General features: G+C 32.6%; 1 protein-coding gene across 2 annotated transcripts; it reads left to right on the top strand.

The window, feature by feature from the left end:
- Window positions 1-1,107: 1,107 nt before the first annotated feature.
- Window positions 1,108-27,710, top strand: LOC112595717. Of its 2 annotated transcripts, XM_025341015.1 has the most exons (4): window positions 1,108-1,216; window positions 3,983-4,204; window positions 12,020-12,136; window positions 12,991-27,710. In XM_025341015.1, exon 4 carries the CDS (start codon window positions 13,049-13,051, stop codon window positions 27,425-27,427), a length of 14,379 nt encoding a protein of 4,792 aa, XP_025196800.1. In that variant the 5' UTR covers window positions 1,108-1,216; window positions 3,983-4,204; window positions 12,020-12,136; window positions 12,991-13,048; the 3' UTR covers window positions 27,428-27,710. The 2 variants fall into 2 exon arrangements, with proteins under 2 accessions (XP_025196800.1, XP_025196801.1); XM_025341016.1 differs by lacking the exon at window positions 3,983-4,204.

Below are 27,710 nucleotides of genomic sequence, written 5' to 3'. Positions count from 1 at the left end.
ATAGTAAAATACTATATAATACAATTGTCTAATTATTCTATTTTTATACTACATACATGTATTTAATATATAATATGATCATTATAGCTATAATACCTGAATTAAAATATATTTGTATACTTATATGAAATTAAATCTTAATGGTACAATTTTGTTGTGGACAATACGTGATATTATTTCTTATATAATATATTCATCTTAATAACCCGACACTTGAATAAGTCCAAGTTTATCAATTGTCATTTGTCACCAGTACTACAATAATGGTTATGACTGGCGCACAACTGTGACAAAATTCAATTAAATATGCGTTCATTCAATTACAACGGTATATATTATACTAACTGATGACAGTGCAATAATTGAAATATTTATAACAAGTCGTTGGATTTATGTTTAAGGTAATTTTGCAAAGTTATAATGGTTAAACAAAACTGTATTTCTACAACTGTTGTGGCATTATTATTAAGTAATACTTTTAAAAAGTTTTGGATTAATTAATACAACAATAAAAATACAAAAGTTTATTGTTTTTAAATTTTTTTAAAAATTAATGAATTTTCATCACTACGTTTACGAATTTTTTTAGATAGGCACAAATATAATCGTGCGAAAAGAATATTTCATGTTATATCAAGTTATACAGCAGGTACTCGAATACCTACTTAATAGTTGTTGTGGCTGGTAGATAAGCCTGATGATGAAATAATAGTCGCATGCGGCATGCCAGTTATATATGATAGAAAAACAGAATTGTATGTTTCGCACATTATAATACTTACATAAGTAAATAAGTTATATAGTGTATCGTATCGAGTGCGTTAAAGCACGACTGAACGGACGTTATCGCCGTTTCCGTTCATCGGACTTAACACCGCCTACTACCCAGCCATCAACAGATTTTGCGCTCCACCACAACCCTCACCCATATCGACACTGCGGCAAACAGTCGTGTCGAGCGTGCAGCGTTCGTGTGTAGTGTGTGTGTGTACATGCGTAGTCGTGTTTTATGTCGGGCGTTCAACGACCGCGAATTCCGCAGTGTAATTCTACGCCCATACCGAGCTAACCGCGGAAAACTCCGATCAACGATATATCGGCCATCGGGCAACAGATCTACGATATCAAAAAATCGCCGGCCTACGAGCAGTACGAGCGCTGTGTATCCGGTCACAGATTTTCCAGTTCACTCTGATGACGCGTTCGGGTCAAACCGGTGAGTAAAACGCAGTTACGATTAAATACCAATAGATTTAATACAAAATAATCAATAGCTCAGTGTCTAGTACAGACGTTTACCGTTTAGTAAACTATTGACACAAGAAGAAATAAAAAAATTTATATATTATTTGGTGATGGCAGATGATATTATTACTAAATGCGGACGAGGACGCGATGTATACTGTATAGTGACAACTGATAGCCATTACATTGATACGACTCGGCTAGTATGAGTCAAACAAATTACCATGCCTAAATGCGCGCGTACAACGTCCGACAGATGGTGTATAAAATGTATACACAGTTATATTATTAGGATTTGCAATTATGACCGGCCGAGGTCGTGTAACCGTGTAGATTAGTAGGTTAGTACTTCAATCGGAGTTTTCGTGATGTGCCAATGTCGTCGCTATAATTTTAGATATTTTATAGTAATAACAGGTAAATGTATATTGAGTATTTTTCGTGAATTATTGTTGTGTGGGTATGCCAAATAGGTAACAACTTATGCTTTATGGGCGTGTGGCTCAATAATTATGGCGTACTCAGGATGAGGTGTACTGCTCATGTTCTAAGCCCTAGACTAGGGCGTATCTATTGGCAACCGATATTTGTATGCACTACTGCAGATTATAGTATAGATCAGTGGTTTTCAATCTTTTTAACAATGTAGCACACTTCTTCTTCTACAAAATTTTTGCGGCACACCAATTCATATAATACGTGAAGCATATATTTTTGTATGCAGAGCTGGCGCGAGCTATTTTGCCGCCCTGGGCTAAAATATAAATGCTGCCCTATTAAAACTAAATAAATAAAAAAATTAAATAATCATATGATACAAATTATGCAATAATATTGGTTTATCTAAAAACATTTATTTTCATAGTCATAATATTTTTGTCATAAACATAAAATTCAAGTATAAAATAGTCTTTACATAACACATAGATATAAATATACTAATAATATTAATATTAATACAATTATAAAATTGCGAGAGTTTTAGTTAAAATGCCGCCCATGAGTATTTAGACAAAAATTGCCGCCCTGCCTTCCGCCGGTCCTGTTTATATATAATACATATATATATATACAACATTAACTCCATCTATAGATATATCGCGGCACACTTCAAAGGCGCCGCGGCAAACCAGTGTGCCCCGATACACCAGTTGAAAACTACTGGTATAGATTCATATATTCAACCGTTTCGGCGCATTTTCTCATTTAAAGATAAATAATTAAATAGTGGGGCTACCGGGGTGTAGAGTCACTAACAACCAGGTAACAAAAATAGAACAAATTGCAGATTTATAGTATTGTTTAATAATAAATAAATAACAAATGTAAATAAAGCTAGTTGATAGGGATCATGGGATTATTGAGTCAGTTTCTTAAATACACTATTATTACAGTATAATTATGAACAGGATCTCGTTAGTGGGTACCCTATACGCTTATATTTCTTATAATTAGTTACAGTAACGATATTTGGGTAAATGGACTATAAAATATGTAATAGTATATAATAATTAGTGTGAGATAAACAACTAACATGATAAATCTATTAAACAGAAACGTTTGTAGATAAAAAATAATAGTTCCAGATAAACGATGGTTTTATTTATAAGTATTATAACCAATAACTTTAATTATTAGATAGCTTTACTGCTAATTTGTAATTACGTCTGTCAGTAATTATGTATACAATGCAATTGTTTGTAGTACAATGGGTAACAATTCTTCATTCTTCAATCCATAAACAATTTTATTATGTTTAGATTGTAACCTAAATGCATATAAAATATTGTTCATTTTAGAGGAATTCAATTATCTTATTTAGAACGCAGTTCAAAGAATATTATCTATTGAGAAATTACGTAAATCGCAAAAAACTCGAAATGAAATTTCACCTTATAATTTTTTTATAAAAAAACAAAATGAAACAGTAATGACTAGCAATATGTAATATACACTTTGAAGGTTATTGATATGCGAAGGGATTGTAATAATTTAAATATTAATAATTTATAGGCTACATCACGGTTGTTAAGCTTCTTTTTAACGCTATACAAGACTTGTCCGATGTATTCTTTTGATATTTTGTGTAAAACGGATTCAAACCGATGAACACGAAATTTTTACAGCAATCATAACTTGTACACAAAATCTCAAATATTGGGATTTGAAATGTTGCATCAACCATTAAAACCCCTCTCTGTTCACGCGTTTAAATATTTTATCATAATATGTCATATCAAATACATTGTTTAAAGTTAAATAAAATATTTTACCGTGTGAACGGGGCTTGACATAGGTCTATCGTACAGAACAGGTACCTATCAAAATATACCTTTAACGATATTATTATTCGAAGGTTGAATCACGTATCGTTGTGTCTCGGTATAGATCTTAAATGTGCTATGATAGTAATTCGTTATGAAGTATGGTTCAATGGTTGCCACCGCGTAGATTCAGTGTCCACATAAAATTCTTAATATTTGGCATCAAATAGTAATTTTGTTCAGCGATCAGTTGCCGTCGTTGTCTTCGTTGATAGCGGTTCGGCACCGTGATAACACGAGCACACCGCCTCCAAACAACACTACCACCACCACCCGTTATCGTATCCGAACAACAACGTCGACGGTGTTACTCCGTCTATTTTGTTACGGATTACGACTGTCGACGGCGTTCGGTGGTCTCGTTTTTCGATTGTTATTTCGTTATCGTTTACGCGTTCATTCCAATGTTTCAGTAAGCATTACGTGGACGAAGAGGCAGACGAGCGGGTCTGTTTTATAAGACCGCGCGTGTGCACTACACAGGTTCGTCTGGTGTAGTTCGCGAGGAGACGAAAATATAGCGACGACCGTGGGTTTTGTCCGTCGGGATAAGTCCGTGACGAGTACGACGGATCCATCGAACTGTGTGTGACCTTTCGTTGGTGTCTGTCATGTGTGACAACACTATCGATCCCGTAAGTAAAACAAATTGCCATTGGCTATTTATTTATTTCCTTACACTTTTGAGGATATTTGAGCTTGTCGTACAAACGTCGTCATATCGGAAAAAACATCACATCTGATTTAACACTATTGCAGCATACTGTTGCTTTCCATTTGCATGTACATAGCTGTAACCAGCATGTTGTACGTACTATAATTTTGTGTTATCGAACAGTGATGGTGTTTGGTATAATACCTAAGATTCTTGAAACCGTTTGGATAGTTGGTATATTATAACACCACGTTTAAATAAAATTGTTAAGTTATATTAAGGTGGACGCCACACTCATCTATGTTGTCTCTGTTTTACATATAATATGACAAATTTATATGTAGTTGAAATTTGTGGTTTTTGCTTTAATATTAGTCTTGATTGACTTATGATTAAACTTAAAGGTTAAAACATTATAGATATGTGTTCTCTTTCTGGGTTCTTGGGTTTTTAATTTTTAAATGATCTATAAACATTCTTTTATTATAATATTTTATAAGTAACTTAAAAATTAAAATACCTCATAAAAATTAACAGAAGAACAGAAATAAAGTTCTTAATTTTAAGTTTGATAATAGGTCAATTCATACTAATCAATATTCTCAATATTTAAACCAACAACGCAAAATTGATTCTATCGAACACAAATATACTATATTGCATGTTTATAGACTAATACAACACAATATGTGGATTATATCAAATTATATCCTTTTAATTTGGGAGCTAGGTACATGTAATATATAAATACTTTTTGTACCTTGCATTTGGCTTTTTTTACAATTGTTGAAATAAAATTCGCTCTAATGAACTATTTATAATTAATTGGATACCCATATTTGCTATTAAATAAATAAAACCTAAAATTATATAATTTTTAAGAATCTCTTGAATTAAGTCTATTTGTAAATTTGATATAGATGATAAAATTGTTAAGGTATTGAGAATATTTTTATAAATGTATAAATACCCACTTTTAAATTATTTCTTACAACCAAAGAAACAACTGTCTAATACTTATAAACTTAACTAAAACATCTACCATTTAGTATATACAATATGTTAAAGGACTACATTTAGATATAATCTAATAGTTAAATATTATATAATCACCATTATTTAGTAATATTAAGTACTTGAGTAAAGATATTCGTTTTAAAGATTTATAAAATACCTAAAAAAATGTTATTTTAAAAATTCTGAAAGTATTTATTCTTAAATCTTTTTTGTACCTAGGTTAGGTTAGAGTTAGTTGAGTATTTTAAATTATTTTCAAAACAAATATCTGTAATTTAAAAATTATCTTTTATCAGATTAATATTATTTTACCAACAATTCTAATTTTGTACTTATAAACAATAAAAAAAACTCAAATTTTAATGTTAATATTAACCTTAATTTATTATTATTAACAAATCAGTAGGTAATTGTAAATTGTTAGTCCTCTTGTAAAAAAATAAGTTTAGACAATTAGGTAGGGGTATTCCTTTAGTATGTGACCTACCTGTATTACTGAGTTTAGTGTGTGACCTACCAAGACGATTATCTTTATTATAGGTATGGAAAACCTATGCTTGCTTATCTTTATAGTTATATTATACTATATTTACTAGTTTTTACCTATAGATATTTTGTCATTCTAACATTATCGACAATATTGTCAGTACGTGTTCTGTCGTTAATTCGACATTGTGTGTTTAAAACTTTAAAATGTTGGCAGTTGAATTGTATGTGATTATTTCTTCTGAAAAACCAGTACTAGAATTTTCACAAAAGAATAAACTGTTACCACAAAATAACAAAACTAATTTATGCCATAAATGTCATAGTGAAACAAAGATGTACATGAGGAAAAAAAGATTGGCTACGGGTGAAATTTGAGAAATTAGCATTATACGATGTATCACAAAAGGATGTCAGATATATAAATCAATTCGATCAACAAATAGATTTTTTACATATACTTATCTTAATGCACAATGCAATTCTAATCTCAGTTTGGGCCAAATACTAGAACTTATTTATTATTGGTCACAAGATTTACCCATCAAAACTGTTTCTGATTTGACGGGTCGTTCAAATGCAACCATTGTTGACTGGTTTAATTTGTGTAGAGACGTGTGTTGTTCATTATTTGAAAAACATGAAAAGATGGGAGGACAAAATATAGTGGTACAAATTGATGAATTGTTATTGAGAGGGAGAAGGAAGTATAACTGAGGAAGACTGCTACTAGGTGATCTGCGTCATGAACAAGTGCAAGATAACTCGGCAGACTTCAATTCTGATAGTAATCAAGAAAATCAAATAAACCTAGTTAATTCACCTACATCAAACAGAAATTATGGTCGTAGACTAGAAGGACCATAGGTATTCAGATTATGTAGCAAAATCGGAGATAATTTGGAACGTAGGTTTTTTGTTGTAGAAAAACGTGATAGAGAAACTTTAATTCCGATTATCGAAAAAGAAATATTACCTGGTTTTATTATGATGTCAGATGAATGGAGAGCATATTCTTGTTTAAAAAATATAGGCTATGATCATAAAACAGTAATCAAATACAGGTTGAAACAAAATTTAACAAAGTGGCCTAATCAATTTCAATTATACATAATAAATAATTCATATCAGTTTGAGTATAATCACATGACTTGGTTTATCAGTATGATTGAAAAAAAATTAGTACATTTTGGTTGGAATAATTGACTATTTACTTTGCTTTGTGTATCATATTTATAACTTTAAATAAGTATATTATCTTATAATAAATACATTTCTCGTTAAACGTTATATAATTTAACATTGTTTTGCTATTATGTAGTAGAAGTTTAAGTCCTTGTGTTTCATTTAACTCTGAAACGGTTTCAGTATAACATCGTTTTTAATACACGTGTTACTTAATACATCAGATTGTTATTATATTTACATGTTTGCTTACAATTTAATTTTGTTAACTTTTTCAAAATACTATTACAGATTTTATTGTCATGTCTATTATATGAAGATTCTGTTTTTATTTATTATAGGTAATATACTTAAATACAGTGTGTACCATGTATTTTGTATTTGTTTTTAATTTTATCGATAATCAATTCTGGTTAAAAAAAAAACTTAATGTATAACAATATCATAAAGGTAATAACTAAGAATAACCTCAATATTTAGGTATTTTAAGTACCTAAGCATAGTTTAATCATTTTCTGAAATTTAAACATTTATAATTCAAAAAGTATTAAAAAATGTATAGTGAAATATGTAAGTCTATATTTTATATTACATTAATGAAACATTTTAGGCTTTAATTTAGAAAAGTTATCTGTAGCTTCTCCTTTATTAGTTGCTAATGCTAATGTTACTATAAATTAACTTAACTTATTATCATACATAGTGAAATGCAGTAGTTTTTCACTTTTTTTTTCAACATTAGAAAAGTTAAAAAAAGTGAATAGAAGTTGCAATTAAAAGCAATATTATAATAATTATTAATATTTTTAATTTTTTTATAAAAGCAGTAGGTAGTTTGAAATTATTTCAGTTAGTGTCATTTTATAAGGATTAATAATTTTTTTTTTTAATTAATTCTTAGATGGAAGTAAATTGAAAATATAAAAATATAGAATTAATTATATTTTTAATATCCATAATAGTTAGGTTAGTTAGTTAGTTGTTGGGAAAAATGCATCAATTTGAATGATGATTATGTAGAAAAATAGTAAAATGTATCTTATTTATCGTATAAAATTTTTAAAGTAATAAATTAATTTTTTATTATTCAGTACCTTTATTTTTGTACCTTATTTATCGGACAGCCTAAGTATCTCTAGATCTTTAAATTACATCTAAGATGTAACTTCATGTATAGAATACCAAAAAGAAGTAGACCAAAATATTTAAATAAAAATCATAAAGTAGAGAACTATTTAAGTTTCCTCATTCATAGTGATGGCATTAGAGCTTTTTGTCTGGGTGGGCCAAACTGGGCCATTGGTTTATAGGTAGAGCTTGTGCTGTAGCAAAATTCAACTTCTCTATCAAGTAAATAGTTATTACTAATAAACAAAAAATGAAAAAATGATTATAGAATGTAATATTATCAAATTTCAAAATCTCAATATCTCCATCCCTCTTTGATATATTACTGAAAAGAGACATAATATATTCACCAATTAAAAGAGTGATTTTTATATATTTTTTTTTTAATAACATTCATTTAAATTATAACAATATGCTTTACTATATTCAATATAATAATCCATTTAAACAAAATAATAATCACAAATTTTAAACCTTATAAAGTATTGTTTTAATTGTATCATTAAATAAATGATAAGAGCATGATAAAAGAATAATAGACAAACATTTATAAAATCAATTAAGATTTATACAGTTTTAAAAATATTATGTAAAAACTTAAAAAAATACATTTTTGTAATAGTACAAAAGTATTGCTCTTTGTTTTATACAATAAATTCTTCATAAATATCTGTATCTATAAGTTTTAAGTATAAGTAAAAGTGAATACTAGAAATAGAATACTTATGAAATATAAATTATAGATATTATTTTAACTGTTTATATGTTTCATTATAAATATATGTATAACAAGTTTTTAAATAATTATTAGGTATTCTTGTCGTATGCGGTCTACCTCACACTTGTCATCTACCACACATGTTTCTATATGTCATAGGCGATTAAGTTTTATCTTAATAATGTGATTTCTATATCAATAATAAAATACCTGCTATAATAAAACTTGGGTCCTGTCAAAATCCTGACTGTTGTCGTAAACGTATAAGATATCAGTTCAGTTTGTGCTTTAATACCTACGTGATTTGTTATTCTTCAGTTTATTTACTGCAATTTTTAACATTATGTTAGCCAAACATTACGTAGGTATAAAAAGTATGTTATAGACCGCATATGATGCCGTAGCGTAACTGCGGACCCGCAGATCCTGCGCTGCGGGGAGAACATAGTAGTTTGGGGCCTTTGGCTATAGGGTTATATTTGGTATAACAATATTTTTAGGGCTTATTTTTTATTTTAGCTGGGGAGCCGAAATTTTTTTGCTACGCCACTGATATGACGTAAAAAACATGTGTGGTAGACGGAAAGTGTGCGGTAGACCGCATATGACATGTAGAAACGTGAGGTAGACCGCTTACGATAAGAATACCAATTATTATTCTTGAATTTAAATTTTTAATGGATATGATGTTGATAATTTTAAATAATTTTGTCTATTTATGGCTTAATATAATTTGTTAAACAAATTCTTATTGTTGTACTGTTGTTAAATTTAGACTTAGACTTAGTGTAAGATTAGTATAATATAATATTTATTTATTTTTCAAATTATTAAATTTTTGTATTGATTTAAATTTTAAAGTGTAATGGTGATCCACAGGTTAAGAAACACTGTAATATATTATGTCGAACTCATTTTTAAGTTATTAGTGTATTATTTTGTTAACTTTTTTTTAAGTATGGTATTATACTATAAATAAAAATTATTCGGTTGTAAATATAATTATAGGTATTATTTAATATTCATAACATTAATTTATAATAAACTAATCAACTTTAATTTTCAGTATATATATTTAAGAAAATTTAAATAATGGATGATTAGTTCAATTTACATTGTAGATACCATCTATTATATTGTAGAGATAAAAACTAAATAGCTAACATATTTTTCTTTACATATTTAAGATAAGATAAGCTACTATATAAATTTATTAAGCATTAGAACATAATAATAAAAAATATAGTAGAGATATTATATTTATTATTTAAAAAAATATCTATATTATTCATTTTATTTTTGATGGATAATATAATGTGAATATGTCATATATTTTTGCAATAATGATGAATATAATAAAGTCTTAATCTCAGATGTTACGATTATTTTAAAGAAGATATTGCTTAGTAAGAAGGAGTCATTAATATTATAATTAAGTAACTTAAATAGAATTTGTTTATAATAAAAGTTTATTTTACCAATTATAGGGTATAGATTAAAAAAATTTAGAATAATCTTATAGCTCGAGTGAGGAGTTTATAACATGAGTGAATGTAATGTGTATACATAATATTAAACAAAAAATATTATTTTTTATTTTTTCAATTTGTTTACTATGATCAGTGTTATATATTATGTATTTCCAATATAACAATTGAAGCATTTCCCAGTTGGGTATGAATAATTAGAGGTGAAAAGATATTTTAATGTGAAAAAAAAAAGGAGCAATTAATGAAAGAGCTTTTTTTAATTGTGAATGTATGGATATTGGATATTGAATAAAATTTTGAATTAGAAATTTTATTATTTTAAGATCATTAATTTGAGCAGATAAAAAACAAATTTTTATTTGATAAAATTTAGTTAGGACTTAGGAGAAATTAAATTGTACTTTTCAGAAGATGAGTTTCTTTGACATAAATTTATATTAATGTATAATGGACATCAATGATATACCCTTATAAGCAAATATTTTTCAGGCAATCAACTTACAAAAGAATATTTGAATATTCAATAGAAACATATATATTATTAATAATTAAATTGAACAATAGTTGGAAAAGATGATCTTCTTGTGAAGTTCTAATAGATAAGATTGGATTTGAAATAAAGCTTTTATATTAAACAAATATTTATTATATCATGTTAAAAAATAGCAAAGCAATATCGAGGTCATTAATTTTTAAATAAATGAACTTAAAATTATACATCAAAAAGTATTTATTTTATTATTATTTATTATTATTTTTTGAATACATTTAATTATTAGATTAAAATATAGTCTACCTAATATTAAAACTTGGGTAATTTAAATAGTTTTTAATTTTCATTTATAAAATATTAAATAATACCAAATATTTTGATATTTTCACTTTTGTCTCATTTAATTAAAAACGAAAAAATTGTTAATTGTACTGAATATGATAAAATATATTAATATTAAGAAAAAAAATAGTAAATAATATACCTATTAAAATTATTTATCTTCAGTAGGTAATATAAATTTGTTGTGAAATTATTATTTAAGCAAGTTTAAAATAATGATGTCTATATTTATTAGTTAAATTAAATTTATTTTCTTAACCCAGATAAAACTATACTTAGCAGTAAGCAGTAGAGTAACAAAGATTTTATTTATTTTTTGTTATGATCACACTTATAAATTTCATAATTTTTAAACAAATTTTGTGCTTAAGTTTAAGTTCTGCTTTTATTTTTTTTTCAGTAATAAACTTGCTATTTCTTTTTAAATTATATCAAATAATTTTATTTGATATAAATTAATTTTAGAAAAAAAAAAGTTTTAAATTAATCACTGGTTGTCTATTTAAAAATGTAAAAATAGTAAAAACATTTTAAAATTAAAAATTTCAATAAAAGTTTATGAAACATCTTAGATCAGTGGTTTTCAACCGGTGTGTTGCGACACACCAGTGTGCCGCTAGCACCTTTGAAGTGTGCCACGATAAATCTATTGATGGAGTTAATTTTGTATATATATGTATTATAACATATGCTTCACGTATTATATGAATTAGTGTGCCGCAAAACTTTTGTAGAAGAAGTGTGCTATATTGTTAAAAAGGTTGAAAACCACTGCCTTAGATAATATTCTTACCTTTAATTTTTATAATATGTCAATTAACTCTTTTAATTATTTTTGAATAATTATTTATTTATTTGATATACTATATCACCATAATTTACAATTCGTTTTTTTTATATTTCTTGGTATATTTTAATTTTTGTTTTTTTTTTCAGATACCTACACAAAAAAAAAAATTCGAACTAGTTAGTTCAGCTGTTCCACTTGAAATTTGATATATACAAAGTCAATGATAAATAATGTTTGATGAATTTAAAGCTTTTTAATTCCAGGTAAGAAATATCTTATTATATTTTGATTAACTTAGAATAAATAAATATTAAAATTTGTTATGTTTTGTATTTATTAATGTATTATTAATCCACACAACCAAACTGATATTTAAAATAAATCACTGTCCATATTATAGTTAAAAACTAGCTGAAATTTCTGCCTATGCCTAGTTCTATATTTTTCTAAGATAGGTATGTTGTTTTGAATTATGTCATCGCTTTTATAAAAATAAACTTTTAAAAGTTCTGAAATAAGCCTACTAACAAATATTATGATTAAAACGTCATTTATGTATTTTGATTATTTATTAATTATTGTATATCCCATCAAATTAGTGTTACAATAGTAAATGAATATTATGCTTATAACTATAAAACTAATAGTAGTAACTGGTTTGCACGCAATGTTCTAAACATAAGCTAAGTATTTAATACTTTTCAGAAGCCATAGTATGAAATACTATTTTCAGTCCAGAGATAGATTTAACTTGTCACTTAAATTGTTAAAACATGATATATTTATTATAATTTATTTTACTTCAAATCAGGTACAATTATAAATTTAAAGTTTATTTAAATTGAATACTCTTCTCTTAGATTAGGTTTTTTACTATATTTTTTATTTTGATTGTTATACTTATTAATTCAAAATAAAATCTTTTGCAAAATGCTCATCTAGTATTTTATATTTTTAAAGCATTGTCTATATGAATTAAGTATTTTTATTTTTAAAGATCTAGGTAGGAAGTGGTATGATATTTTGTTCAATTAATTTGTTTTTATAAAAAAATCTAAAATGATTTTGGTTTATGAATTAACGTAAGTATCAACATAGTTATTTTTATTTTATTTAGGTGTTCTAATATTTAGAGTACTACAACTATAGAAAATTAATATTTATCTGCCACGATAATGGATACTGGACGGTCACAGCAACCAGATAAAAAGCAGCTGTTGCAACAACAACAACTTTTGTTGCAAAAACAATTACAACAGCAACTCCAACAGCAGCAGTTATTAAAACATCAACAACAGCAGCAACAACAGCTAAATCTCCAACAGCAGCAATTTAAGCAACAACAGCAACAGCTCTTACAAACACAATCAAATACTCAGCAACAGCAGCAATTATTACAAACACAACCACACTATTCGCAGCAGCAGTTATCCCCAAACCAACAACAGCTACTGATACGGAATCAGGATTTTCTGAAACAACGGGGTATGCAGCAAGGTAATTTGAACCAGCAGCAGCTTCTTGAACATAAGAAAAATCAAGATCAAACCGTTATAGATCTCATAGAAATCCACGATAACAATGAAAACGAAGACAAAAATCAAGAAGACCGTCTTACTGTACAACGGCAGCAAGTTATCCAACAACAGCAACAGTCAAGTTTACAACGACAACAGCAGCTACAGCAGCTACAAACTCAATTGGCTCAACAGTCTCAACTTAGTCACCAACCACATCAACAGCATCCGCAGTTTTTACAACAATCGCAGCAACAGTTTCAGAATATGCAGCAACTACAAAATTCGCAACAACTACAGTCTGTACAGCAATCTCAACTGATAACACAATCACAGATTGCACCAAAAACTCAAGCTGAACGTCAGCCTCAAGTTGTAAGACAACCACAGGCTGTACAAAAATCAAATTCATTACAACAACCACAGGTTATACAGCAACAGAATAATCAATATTCTCCAGTGTCTACACAACAACAGCCTAAAAAACAGCCTCCTCCTCATACTCAACAACTACTTCAACAGCAGTTACAACAATTACTATTAAAGAATAAAAGTTATCCACAACGTATTGTCGTTTTGGGAAATCAACAACAGCAACAGCAGTTGTCACCACAGCAATCACAGCGCATAGTTACTAACAACAGCACTGGTCAACAAACACAACAGATGCAATGTGTCGTGGTAACAAACACTGGCCAACAACCTCAACAGATACAACGTGTGGTCGTTACAGGAGCTGGTCAACAACAACAGCAACAGCAAATTCAACGTATTGTGGTGGGAAGCAACAGCCAACAACAGCCACAAGTGCAACGTGTCGTTGTTCCCACCACTGTACAACATCAACAAATACAGCGTGTTGTTGTTACAAGCACTGGTCAGCAAATACAACAACAACAATTACAACACGTTGTCATTCCAAACACAAGTCAACAACAGTCACACCAGGTGCAAAATGTTAGCCAAACATGTATCCAACAACAGGTTCAACGTGTCATTAATTCTACCTCAGGTCAACAACAACAGCAACTTTCGCAACAAAATCAACCAGTGCCACAACGTATTGTTATAGGTCAACTAAAACCATCGCAGCAAACACAGCAAATGCAATCGTCATCACAAAGTGGAGTAGTTATTAATCAGCAGATGATGCAACGGCAACAGCAGCAACGTGTTGTCATCGCTGGTCAACAACAAATTTTAAAATTAACAAATCAGCAACAATCTCCACAGCAAATTACACTTCAAAAACAGTTGACACATAAATTATTGCAACCTTCACAACAACAACAACAACAACAACAACAACAACAAGATGTAGTAAAAACCCAATTACAACAACTAGACGTAGTAAAAAAACAAAATCAACAACAAGATTTAGTAAAAAAACAACAGCAACAACTGGACGTAGTAAAAAACCAACATCAGCAAGATTTAATAAAAAAACAACAGCAACAATTAAACGTAGTAAAAAATCAAAACCAACAACTAGATTTAGTAAAAAAACAACAGCATCAACAAGATGAAGTAAAAAAACAACTGCAACAACAAGATTTAATAAAAAAACAACAGCAACATCAAGACGTAGTAATAAAACAACTGCCACAAATACCAAGTCAACAATTATTGAAAAGTGCTTCTGTGCCTTTAACACAGCAACAGAAAAATAACCTTAAGTTATCTAATGAAAATTTGGCAAAAGAGCTACATATAAAACAATCCCATCAACAATTACAGCAATTACACGTACAACCATCTCAAAAACACTCGCAGGAACAAATAAATAAGCAACTACAACAACAAAAACTTAAACAGAAGAAAGAAATAGATCAGTTACAGCATCAATTGAAACAAACCCAACGTAGTGGTGTAATAATAGGACAACTGCAACAACCCGCAAAACCAGAACCAGAAAAGTTGAAAAAGCAACTTGAAATACAGCAACAACAGCGACAAAAACTACAAGAACGCCTTTTATTGCAACAACGGCAACAGCAACAAAAAAAGCTCAAAGACCAACAACTGCAACAAAAGCACCAACAACAGCTACGTGAACAGGTTTTAATGCAGCAACATCTAAAGCAACAGCAACAACAACAATTACAGCAAAAATTATTACTCAAACAACAGGCGTCTTCAGAGAACCGTTTATCATTAGTTGTTAATGGAAACCAAGATTCAGAAAAAAGTATCAACTGTTATAAAAAGTCACCTGAGCCAGAATCTTTGCGGTGTATAGAAAAAGTTACTGCTACTGAAAAACAATTCCAAAATGGCGTAAAACGAAAGAATATTGAAAATATACCAGTTAGCGAAAAAGAGTTATTATTATTATCATCGTCGGATGAAGATGATGACGACGAAACCGTTCATAAACAACGAAATTTGCTACGTGAAGCTGAACGTCTCGTTCAGGAACGGTACGATGCATTGACGGTTGTTTTAGGAGCAGAGTACCAGGCGCAGTATGATGAAATTTTAAGAAACTGGCTAGCTAGTCGGTTATCACGCGAAGAGTTTGACCATGAGATTCGTAAGGTGATGTACGTTTCATGGGTAGTTAGGATGAAAAAAAGGGATGGTGATAAAAATAGCAAAAATGCATCTTTTAAAACCAACAATACTTCAAGTTTGAAAAAAACAGCTAAAAAAGGTGCGGTAACAAACTCGTCAAAAGTGAAAGAAGACATCACCTCTTTAATTAATACAACAGGGCAAAAATCGCCAACATTAAATAAAGTGGCAGAAGAAAACAAAGAATTAGATATTAATATTGAAAGTAAGGAGGCTAAGATCATCTTAGCGGAAAGAGTACCGCTGCATAATGCATTAATCACCAGTTTAATAATGTGGTTACCACTTAATTGTCAGTGGTTACAACAGCGTAAGGCACGTGTCCTAGGTATTTCCGAAACTGGGTCCCCATTAAGATTGTATACTTATGCAGATGTGCCACAAGTGCGTGGATCAAGTGATCACTGGTACCCCGATCTACCTGGCAGCTTAGCCCGTTGGTATTGGCCAAATCATTTATCATGCAATTCTTCATTAATAGAAAATAATGAAAAATCGTTTCAAGAACAGGAAAGAAAGGAAGCTGCAGATGCTCTAGATACGGCAATTTTATTGAAGCCACCATCGTGTGTATTGCTCCCGTTACTAATGGAGGTAGCTGAAAACACAGAAATAGTGCGAAGAGCAAGACAAAAACAGTACCAGAAGAGGTGTCCAAAGAAACAAAACGTTAAAGTTATTAAAAGATTACAATGGCAACGGTTACAAGAACAAAAACGGTTAGCTACTATGATTCGATTACGGGATGGATGTTCAAAACTGTTGCGTGAACTTAAAAAACGTCTTCGATATCTTGCCAATCAAGAAAGCCGACTTATTGAACGACTGCGTCGGCTCCAAATTCGTATGTCACGACGACGGCGTCAAGTGTTGGCACAATTCAAAATTAGAGAGCAGGACCTAAAATCTCGGGTACGGAAGTTTTTTGGTAAGTCACGCTTAGAACAGCCAAAAATTGATTCCCAAGAACTTCCATATTCAGATAGTTCAACTAATGAAGAAAATAATACTGATGATGATGAAAAGGATGAAGTGTCTCAAGAAAATATTCTTAAACAATATAGGAAAAAAGTTCATTTATCGAAGAAAAATTATGGCGGCAAAAAACAGTTAAAAATATCAGTTGCCGATTATCAATCTAAACCCAATGTTCAAACTAAGCGTCCACAACCGACGGCTTTGACGATACGATTATTGCGTGACCGACAACAATTCTTGGCAACCACTCGTTTGTTACAGGTAACAAAGCAGGAACGCTTACAAATTAGTAGTAATGCTGATTATGTCCGAGAGGTCAGAAATAAAAACTGTCCGTGTGGACAGTTAGATAACAGACCATGTCAATACCGAAGACAGATCCGTCGTTTACGAAAACAATTTAGAGTCCATGAATTAGCTGTAATCAAGAAAAAAATAGATAGAGAACTAATAAAAAAAGCATCTGAAAAAGAAAAGGTAGATTCCAAAGGACTTCAAAAAAAACCATCTTTAGAAATCGAAAAGAAAAAGGCTGAAACTCAAAACAAAAGAGGCGTGAAAAAATCAACCAACAAAACAAAACCGTTAGTAACCAAGAAAAATTTTAATGTAGAAGCAGACCAAAAAAAAATTATAACTGCCAAAAGTAAAATTATAGATAACAGATCTACGAAAACCAATACAACTTCTAATAATAGTATTTCAAACAAAACCGCATCATTAGTTACCTCCAACGTGATAAATGTAGAGATCAAAGAACGACAAACCTCGGACAATTTAGATCACGTAAACAAAGAAAAACATAATATAGGAATGAACTGTGAAAAATTTGTAACACAAACTCCAATCGATAGTTTGAGGGATACTAGAAATTGGATAAGACCTCCGCTTTCAAAAGATAAAAGAAGTGTGGTAAATGTTGCTGATGCTGCTGCACGTGCAGCCCAAGCGGCATTAGCTGCATCAAAGAAAACTCAGCTTCGAAAAACTAGAGCGGCAGCAGCTGCTGCTGCTGCTGCCGCTACTGCCGCTACTGCCACCATTTCAGCGACTGTAACTTCTGGTACAGTTGACGACGATCGGCGAGCAAGTGAACTTATGCCACCACCACCGCCGCCGCCGATTATATCACCGACTCATCCAAAAACTGCTTCTACTCCAAGAAATCCTACAATCGGGGCTCGATACTTGCAACAACAGAAGTTTTTATTGGATCGACACAGACAGTTAGAACGTATTCGACGTGATGAAGAAGAACGACGGCAACGAGCTCAAAATGAACATCAGCAACAAAAGCAGGAGTGTTCCGATAAGGAAGAGGAAGAGACAAACGTGAAAACAGATGACTTTTCATCACAATTCGCTTCCCAACGAATGCGATCTAAGCGACAAAAAGTTCCAGTAGATACCATACGTCAGGACATTAATCAAGACTCTTCTAATAACGAAGAGCAAGAAAAATTTGACAACTCAAATTTTAGGAAATCTAAAAATGAAGAAGAAAGACGGCAAATGAACGATTATTACTTTTATTATGGTGGTGATGATTATTATTCCTCGGACGAAGAATCTTCTGAATCATCGTTTACTGAACCTCCATTTCCTCCGCTTTTGCATGACCTTCGGATAGACCAGTTGCCACGGCCTATGAATCGGATGCCAGCGGCGGCTGTTCTCCCTCCTGGCGTTCGAACTCGGTTGCAGCCATTTCAAACAGCAAATTCAAAAAATCAGGACGTACAATCATCTGCATCTTACCGTAAATCTCAAGCTGAAAATCTACATAAACGTAAATTATTGGAAACTGAACATGAACGAAATATTAATGTACCTAACCAAAAAGAATCCTCTGATCTTTCCACGGAATTTAGTAAGAATTCAAATTCTTTAAATTCGCATACTATGACTAATAAAAATAAGATTACTGAGTCAGTTGAGTCTCCATTTTCTAAAAAATTACCCAAAACTAAAACAAATACATTAAATAAAGGATTACAGACTAGACTTGTAGAACAACGGGGACAGCAAAAAGGAAAACATAACTTGACTAAAATATCACCAGCACAACAAAAGCATTGTCAAGATAGAGACAAATTGCCGGGAACTAAAAAGACATCTGAAAGTGTTCGGCAGGAATGTAAAGAAGATTTAAATCAAGTAATAATAACTTCGGTTACAAAAACAAATTCGTGTATTAAAGAACAAATAATTCACGATTCTTGTCGACCGCACCAACAAAAATCAATGGACAAAATAATTAGATCACTCCCGTCAAATAAAAGTAAAAAACCAGTCACAAGAGTTGACGTTGAAGAATTGCGATCTGTACAGTGGAAGGCGCCATTGACACAGTGGAATAAACGACCCATCGCATATGAAGCGGTTATTAAACAGAGAGATCCAGTAAAAAGTATAGAAAACAACTTGCAGAATTCAACGACGGAAAAAGTATTAACATGCACATCAGCCAAATTTGAAGTTTCAAATAACCATCTGAATGATCAGCAAGATAAATTGCGAACGGAAATTGAGCGAAAGAAACGTGAGCGAATTAACATGCAAAACATGGTATTTGAATATAAAAAACTTGTAGATACCTTACCCCCAAATAAACAATTACAACATATGATCCGATTAAAACAGCACCTTCGGCCGTCAGGAAATACAATTGAAAAAACTACTCTCAAAAGTAATCCGTCGGAAGAACAGCAACAACTGACTATACCATCAAATAATAGTTCTTGTATATTACTAAACGATTCACCTTCCTTTGTACATTTATCTGACGAAAATCAAGAATCAAGAATTGTAAAACAAATAGGTAATCTGTTGTTAAAAATCAAGCATCAGCAAGAAAAAATGTACCGAAAGGTTAATATATGTGACGACATTAAAACATCTAGTCCAGAAGTAGTAGTTTCCGATAAAGTTAATGTTGATATCTCGGTACAAAATGATCTAAAAAATTGGAGTGACTTGTGGCCCGCATATGAAGACAAGCCAAATCATGAAGAATTGATGGATGATGAACAAAGGTTGCGCCGAACCCAAGAATTAATCGATCAATACTATTCTTCTAATACTGACAATAAATTAGTACGTTCGTTGGATCAACAAAAACGAAGGCTTGGAAAGTATGGGCGAGAACGACTTGAACGAGAGCTACCCGAGTATCAGCAACTACGAACAAAACAATTAATGCAATCGGAAACTTCAGCAACACTAAATCATACGAAACAAAAAATAACACAAAAACGAAAAATGTCACAGTATACTCAAAAACATTTACCAGAACGAAAAAGTTGTTTAGAAAAATATAAACGACTTGGACGAATTGAGCAATTGGAACAACAAAAACACCTTTTGGGACATAAACAACCACTAGATGAACAAACAGTTAAAAACAAACCGGATCAAGACTCTGATCTTGAGTGTACATTTATTCAACAGAAGCGGTCTCAGTACTGTTGGACCGTTGGTAAATTTCGAGTATCGCCAGCGTTAGGTTATAACGAACAACTTCCACTACGTGAACAATTGTTGCGTAGAATCATGAAAAAGAAAAACATGCGGATACTTAAAATAGTACAACAGTCGCAACAAAAACCTAAGCGTCCCAAATCCACTGGAATTCCCGAAATTACAACTAGGCCCAAGATTATACTGTCCGAAGATACATCTAATATAAATACAATGACAAAAATGTATAGAGGATCTAATCTTTGGTGGATGAACATAGGTTCGCAGCGGCAAATATCACCGTTAGTCACCGGCAGTGAGAATCAAGATGATCTAGAACTTACGCTGATAGCGATGATGCCAATCGGCAATTTAACACAGGTGACTAGATCGCAAACAGCCACAAAGTTAGCATCTGTCATACACATTCACCAAAAACGTAATACGATATTTACTAATAAAAGTAAGTTAAAAAAGTGGTTATCACCACGTTTATTAAAGATGATGACTAATGTTGAAGAAAGGTGGTTGGGACAGTTGCAAACGAAGATATCGCAGCTTGATCAACAAGTAGAACTACATTGGAAAACCATGTTAGATAAGCAGGAACAACAAGTAAAATTACTGCTGAATTATGATAAACGCCTGCAATGTGAAAAAGAAAAGATGCGTTTAAGACGCGAAAGACGAATACAGCAGTTAAAAAAAAGAACACCGTTTCAAGCGTTGCCTGTACACCATCAGCAAGCACATACATCTCGGGCAGTTGGACATATGCGACAACAACAATCAGAAATACCAATAATTGTTATTGATGACGATGAGCCATTGAATGATACGATAGTTGATAGCTCAAAACGGGACTCACATCCCTATCCAGTGTTTATTAATGATGACCTATTGAAACACGAGTTAGAAACAAAAGTACTTTATGAAGATCAGCACAAAGGTATCAGTAATCGGTGGAAACAGTTAGAAGTCATGCGTAAAGAACACCAACAAAAATGGAAATTTAAGCTAAAAATGTTATTTTCATGTAAAGCAAAAAATCGAAAATTTTGTCGAGAACTTTATGAGCGTTTGATGAGTAAAATAAAAAATCCAAATTTAATTATTGCTTTAGAACAGCTTAACGGAGGGGCTTTTAAACGTACGGAACAACAATTTCGGCAACAAATACGACCGTCTAAACCTCGTCCTATGCAAGTTCAACCAAGAATGTTACACCGGCAACAAGCTTCATCTCAAAAGCAAGCCGTTAAAAACCACTCTAAGAAATCAACAACTCAACATAAAACTACAATGCTAAGCAAAAATTCAAAACAAATTATTAATCAAGAACGATCAACCCTTAAACAAGCTTTACAACGACGCCATCTAAATAAACAAGGAGAACAAAAATTTAAAAAACAGCTACCACAAAATCTTAACTATTCTAATAAAGACCAACCGAAAAAATGTAATAAAAATCAAGAATCAGTCAATATTCGACAACTGCGTAGTAAACGAACAAATAAACTCCAAGTACAAAAAGAATCTTTAGCAAAACAACAAAAACAACCTCCGTTAGGGCGATTCAAAAATGGTCAAATGTTAACAAAAGTTAAGTCACCAGTTATGAGTTCAAGACATGTTTCCTTGTTACGAAATAGAATACTTGAGGTACAATCGAATCATAATATACGACAACGGAAGAAAATTCAGCAATTGGTACCTAAGAAAGATATTACCTTTGATGTAACGGAGAACCAAATTCAGGAATATGAAAAACGAAAAAATTCTACCAAGATTCTTAGGACAATGACTCTTTCACTAAATAATCAACGGTCTGCATTGCAACGTCAACTGGATAGATTAAACGAAAATCATTTAGATACAATCGACAACCAATTAGAACCATCAGTTTCAAAGACATTGATAATGTCTATTCAACAACCAACTATAACTTCATTGATATTGCCACCACTACATCCATCAACTATAAAACAACAATCTTTGATGTCTACCGTTACGTTAAGCCCACAACGACCATTAGCGTCTATAGAACAATGTTCAACGTCTTCAGTAACATTAATTCCACAACTACCGATACAACCGAATCAATCAATCCCATCAACATCAGCACTGTCCCAACCGAGTCAAAAAAAGCAACTGTTGGAAGAAAAACGACAAGCTATGAAACAACGGCTTTACAGAGTACATAGCAAGCTAAAACCTTTAATGGAAATGTGGCAGCTTTCACTTCGGATGCCTAGACAGTGGTTATGGCAACAATTAGATGATATTGAGCAATTGAGGCGAAAAGAATTTTCAGTTGAATCCATGTTAGACTTGAGATGTCCGAGTGGCCGACAGCAAACACAACAAATACTTCAAAATAATGAAGTTTCAGTTATGGCTTCTACTTCTATGACCCAGTATTCATTGCAACAACTGCAACGAATCCGTGAATATCTGAATTGGCGACAACAACGATTGCGCGATTTAATTGAAGACTTACTGATATTAATTTGCCCAGAACAACATCCTATGTTGTCCGAATCGACCCAGTTACCTTCAACTTGTTCTGTCTTGATCAAACTACAACAACACCCGTCGATGACAGATTCAACTTATTCAGCATTATTGAATTTACGATCCCCTTCGTCGTCAAAACAAACGCAACAACAATTTTCGACCTATTCATTGTTACTTAAACTAAAACAACCATTGTCGGTAAATCAGCAGTCATTAATGTATTCAACATTATTAAAACTTCAGCACCCGCCTATACTAAAACAAATTTTGTGTTCTCCGTCGATAATAACTACACAGCAAGAATCAATTACTTTGGTCTCAAAAAAATTAACACACGATCCTATGATTGGTAATAATGAACAATATTCGCACCATCCTCATGACCAAATACAGGAAAAAAGACGGCTCAGTAGTGGAAATGAAACTGATAATTGTTATAAAAGACTTAAATTATGTACTATAGAGAGGTCACCGTCTAAAGTAATTAATAAGCAACCAGTTATTAATTTGCCTTCTAAAAACACAGTCATTGACAAAAATATTCCCACGATTGAAATTTTGGATTCTGATGAAGACGTGGAAATAATAGATTCTGATTCTAGCACAGAGTCATCTAATGAACCAAGTTTTGGTGTGCAAGTTTCAGAAAAATCACCATTAACTATTAAAATAATAAAGAAAAAACCACTCTTGTGTTCATCTACAATGAACAAAGATTTTAAAAATAAATCGGATATGGGTAACATGAATTCTGTTTTAAAATTTAAAGAAAACAAAATCAATTTTAACTTACATCAAGATATGAAAAAAACAAAGAATGAAGATTTAGAAGTTGAGAAAACAATTTTAATGGAAGTTAAAGGGAAAGATTTCAATAAGTCAATGACAACTAAAGACAACGATCATAAAAATCTTATTAGTGAACAGGAAGAAAACAATAAAGACTTAATGATAGATAAAACGATACAAAAGACTATTGTTAGCAGACCAACACGGATAGCTCTTCTTGTTAACAGACAAAATGAAACAACTGCAGACATTAACGAACCAACTGTTACTGTTAGCAGTAATCAAATGTTAAAGGTAGCAGTAGTTGAATCAACATCATCAATGATTCCGAACATCGGTAGCAAAAGTATCAAGGTGACGCCCGAAGGAAGAAATCCGATAAAAATAACAGATAGTATTCAGAACCCATTACATAATGTAGATAGGACAATATCAGTCATAAGTAGATTAACGGAGGCAGCAGTAGGAGTTATTAGGAAAACCCCGATATTAGACTTGAACCATCAGCCTTCAATTAGCTGTAAATCATCATCAATTAAAACGCCTTTTGGAAAATCAAATAGTACAATGGCAAAGCCAATGGGCGATTCCCAAACTAACAGCAATAGTACTAAAAATATGGAAAAAAGTAAAGTTGTTACGACAAACCTTCGTCGTCGAATTAGCGCACTTACACTTTCGAAGACTGTACGGCGACGTCGACGCTTAAATCGCACTATTTCATTGGAAACTCGTGGACCAGCAGTTCCTACGTTCCGTGACCACGGATTTGCTCAAGGTACCATTGAACGAGTAGTTCACGAGAGGTTCGTAACAACTATAATGACAATGTCAGCTGCACACACTATCGCGTCGTATTTACCTCCACGATTTCCACGAATCCCATTCGATTATGATGCAATGAGTCAATATAACGTCAATGTGTTTTCTACGGCAAAAGGAAATAAGAACGACGTACACAACGCATATAATAATCAAGATATTAAATCAGTCAACACACCGGCAACACTATCTGCTGTCATGGGTTGGTTAGAGAAAACTGTAGAGACCTCCTCAAACTTTTCATGTGGTAACAAACACCTTTGGAATGGTTGTGCACGGACAACTGGTTCAACTTTAATGACTTTAACCAAGGTTGTCAAAGAAGGTATATCACGAAATAATGCCATTCGATCGCGTGCTACTACTTCGTCTCATATGTCCGCGGAAGTGAAAACACCGACTACCATACCAGCACGACCATCGAAGTCAACAAGAAAAAAGTCTATACCTGTCGTTACAAAATCGTCAAAAAGGTCTAATTCACAAACTTCCACTGCAACACCATTGAAGACTATGGCTACATGTAACGTTTCTATTCCATCGATCAAAAATGTGACAGAGTCGACATCATCTTCGTTATCAGTTGGGTTTCAAAATAGATCCAAGTCAGCCATAGGGGTGGCCAATGTTAATAAGCAACAAAAATCACAGTCAACTAAAAGATCAGCGTCAGTTGCGTTTTCACCCGAATCACTTCTCACATCTCAAAAAACAACAAGCATTATGGTGCCACCACTAGGAAAAAGAGGATCAACAATAGTTGCCCAACCGAACAAGAAATCTAAATCAGCAGTTATCGATCAATCACTGACTTTAACAAAACCGGGTCCTCGTGAAGAAGAGCGTAGGTCTATTAAACGATCTGCATCAGTGGCGGAATATGTCTCTCCATCCACAACTAGTAATATGTCGAAATTGTCACCTTCAGCAATCAAACCTCCCAAGAGATCCAAATCAGCCGTAGTAATTACACCTGCAACAATGACAGCTTCTGCGTCTAGCAATAATTTCATACGATCAATACCGGCCAAAAGTTCTGCATCGATGATATTGTCATCACCTACCGCCATACAAACCAACAAATTCAATTCGAAAGTTATGACATCACCATCATCCATTAAAAACCTCAATGCTACTGTACCAGGACCTAGAGTATCAAGAACATTAAACATTTTAAAAACAACGCCTCCTTCATCAATGTCGGCAACCACATCGAATGACACAAAAAATAGTATACTCACCAACTCGGTTATTGAAACCAGTGACGAAAGTAACACCATTCATGAGAAAACAACAACGATCACAGAAGAAGAGCAGCGTACTGTGACTGTAACGCGAACTTTGTGTCCTACTATTCCAGCACCGATGGATGTAACTGCCGACGCGTGCACTCTTGTAAAAGCTGCATGTGAGCAATTTATCAAAGCCATGGTGATGGAACGGCATTTGAAGGCTGGTCGCGGTGCCGGCACGATTCAACTTCACCGTCGAGACGCATACGCGGCGGCTATAGCAGTTGACGATGACATTCGACCATTCCCAGATTATTGTCGGACACCGTCCATCGGAACGACGTTCGTTAAACCGGTAATATCGACGCCCAGTCAAGGAGAAAACAATGTAGAAAAGGGGTCAGCATTTGAACAGAAATCTATCGTTACTGATAGTAGATGTAATGACAAATCAATTGTTATTATGATGGATAAACCGGACAACAATAACGAAAGACGGGCTGTATCGAAACAACAATCAATTATCGTTGACAGTAAGTCAAATAACAAATTATCTGTACTGACGGTCAAAACGGTCATCGAAACACAGACAACTTCTTCCACGACGACTACGATCAATAAACTGCAATGCCCAACGTCCATTACTAACGTTTACGCGACAAAAACGAGATCATTGATCGAAGGTACTTCGGCCAGAACAAGAGGAGTGATGGCATTGAAAAAGACGAAGAGTTCTGCGTTCAGTCCAGAAAAAATGATTCCGTTAATTACCGAAAAACCGACGACCAGTGATCAGTTATCATTAGATCCAATAGCCGCCAAAAATCAGACAATGAGTTCTCTGCCAATTATCGTACCTGAAACAGCAAAACCTCCGGCTCCCGTCAGTGATGTCACGGAAGTCCTCACCAAGACGTTACCTGTTTCGACACCAGAGCTGTTGCCCGAAGCCACGTTAACTTTTAAAACTTCCACATCAACTCGTGGATTTTTCGTAGAACGCGGTAGACCTTTGTTACGTCCCGCTTTCAATCGGCGTCAGCCGTTCGGCACGCTGGTGGCTACCTGTACCATGGCAGCCAAGGATACAACTGCCGTTAACGACACATACTTTTCAAATGACTGCAGCCAAAATTTGGATACCAAAGCTCATTCGCCAAACAACAATTCCTCTACCGATGCTTGGGGCTGTTATTTTGGAAATCAACAAATGTTACCGCCCGCCAGCAGATTGAACAATTTCTTGAATATCGATTACAAATCTGTGGTGCCATCATCCGAAAACCAAGATAGAGGAGATGGCGACGGCGACGACAATGGCGACACCGACACCGCCCACATAGTACCGTCTAATGCACCAACAAAACCGCCGCACGGCATTGTGAAGACAAATGGCAATAGTGCTCAAGAGGAGTTGTCGTTGGCAAACAGTCGACAGCAACTATTGTTCATAGAGATCGCTCGTCAGCAACAGTTCACGAAGCAGCTGGAGCATGAGATGAAACGGCGTGTCCAAAAATACCAAAACCGGGAACCTGACCCAGAGGAAGTGTACTATCAAAAGTTCCTGAAACTGCAATTCGGCTCAAAAAATACACCACCGGAGCCGCCATTATTGCGACCCTCCCCAAACAGCCACAGTCGTTACAGTTTGATAAGTTGGTAAAATTTGATTGATTGCTCGCGATGCGCTTTGAGTACATGACAAAAGTAGGTATCCTTAGAAATTAATTTACTTCTACTATGTGCTCTTTAAACTACCTTTTTTCATTCCATTGTTTACTGTTTTTATGCAGGTGCTTTGACTGAATATTTTTTTTTTTTTAATTATGTAAAATAGTATATCGGTATTATATTCTTCTTTGTATATCGACATTACAATGTTTTTTTTTTAATAACTACTATTAAATTTATTTGCGGCAAATGATTTAAAAATCACATATATTATA

Source organism: Melanaphis sacchari, unplaced genomic scaffold (assembly GCF_002803265.2).
Source record: "Melanaphis sacchari strain LSU unplaced genomic scaffold, SCAv2.0 Contig29_pilon_pilon, whole genome shotgun sequence".
Taxonomy (NCBI): Eukaryota; Metazoa; Arthropoda; class Insecta; order Hemiptera; family Aphididae; genus Melanaphis; species Melanaphis sacchari.
This window is presented reverse-complemented; position numbering and strand designations above follow the sequence as displayed.

Coding starts and splice junctions, on each gene's coding strand:
- LOC112595717 (XM_025341016.1), top strand. CDS start 13,049: ATGGATACTGGACGGTCACAGCAACCAGATAAAAAGCAGCTGTTGCAA.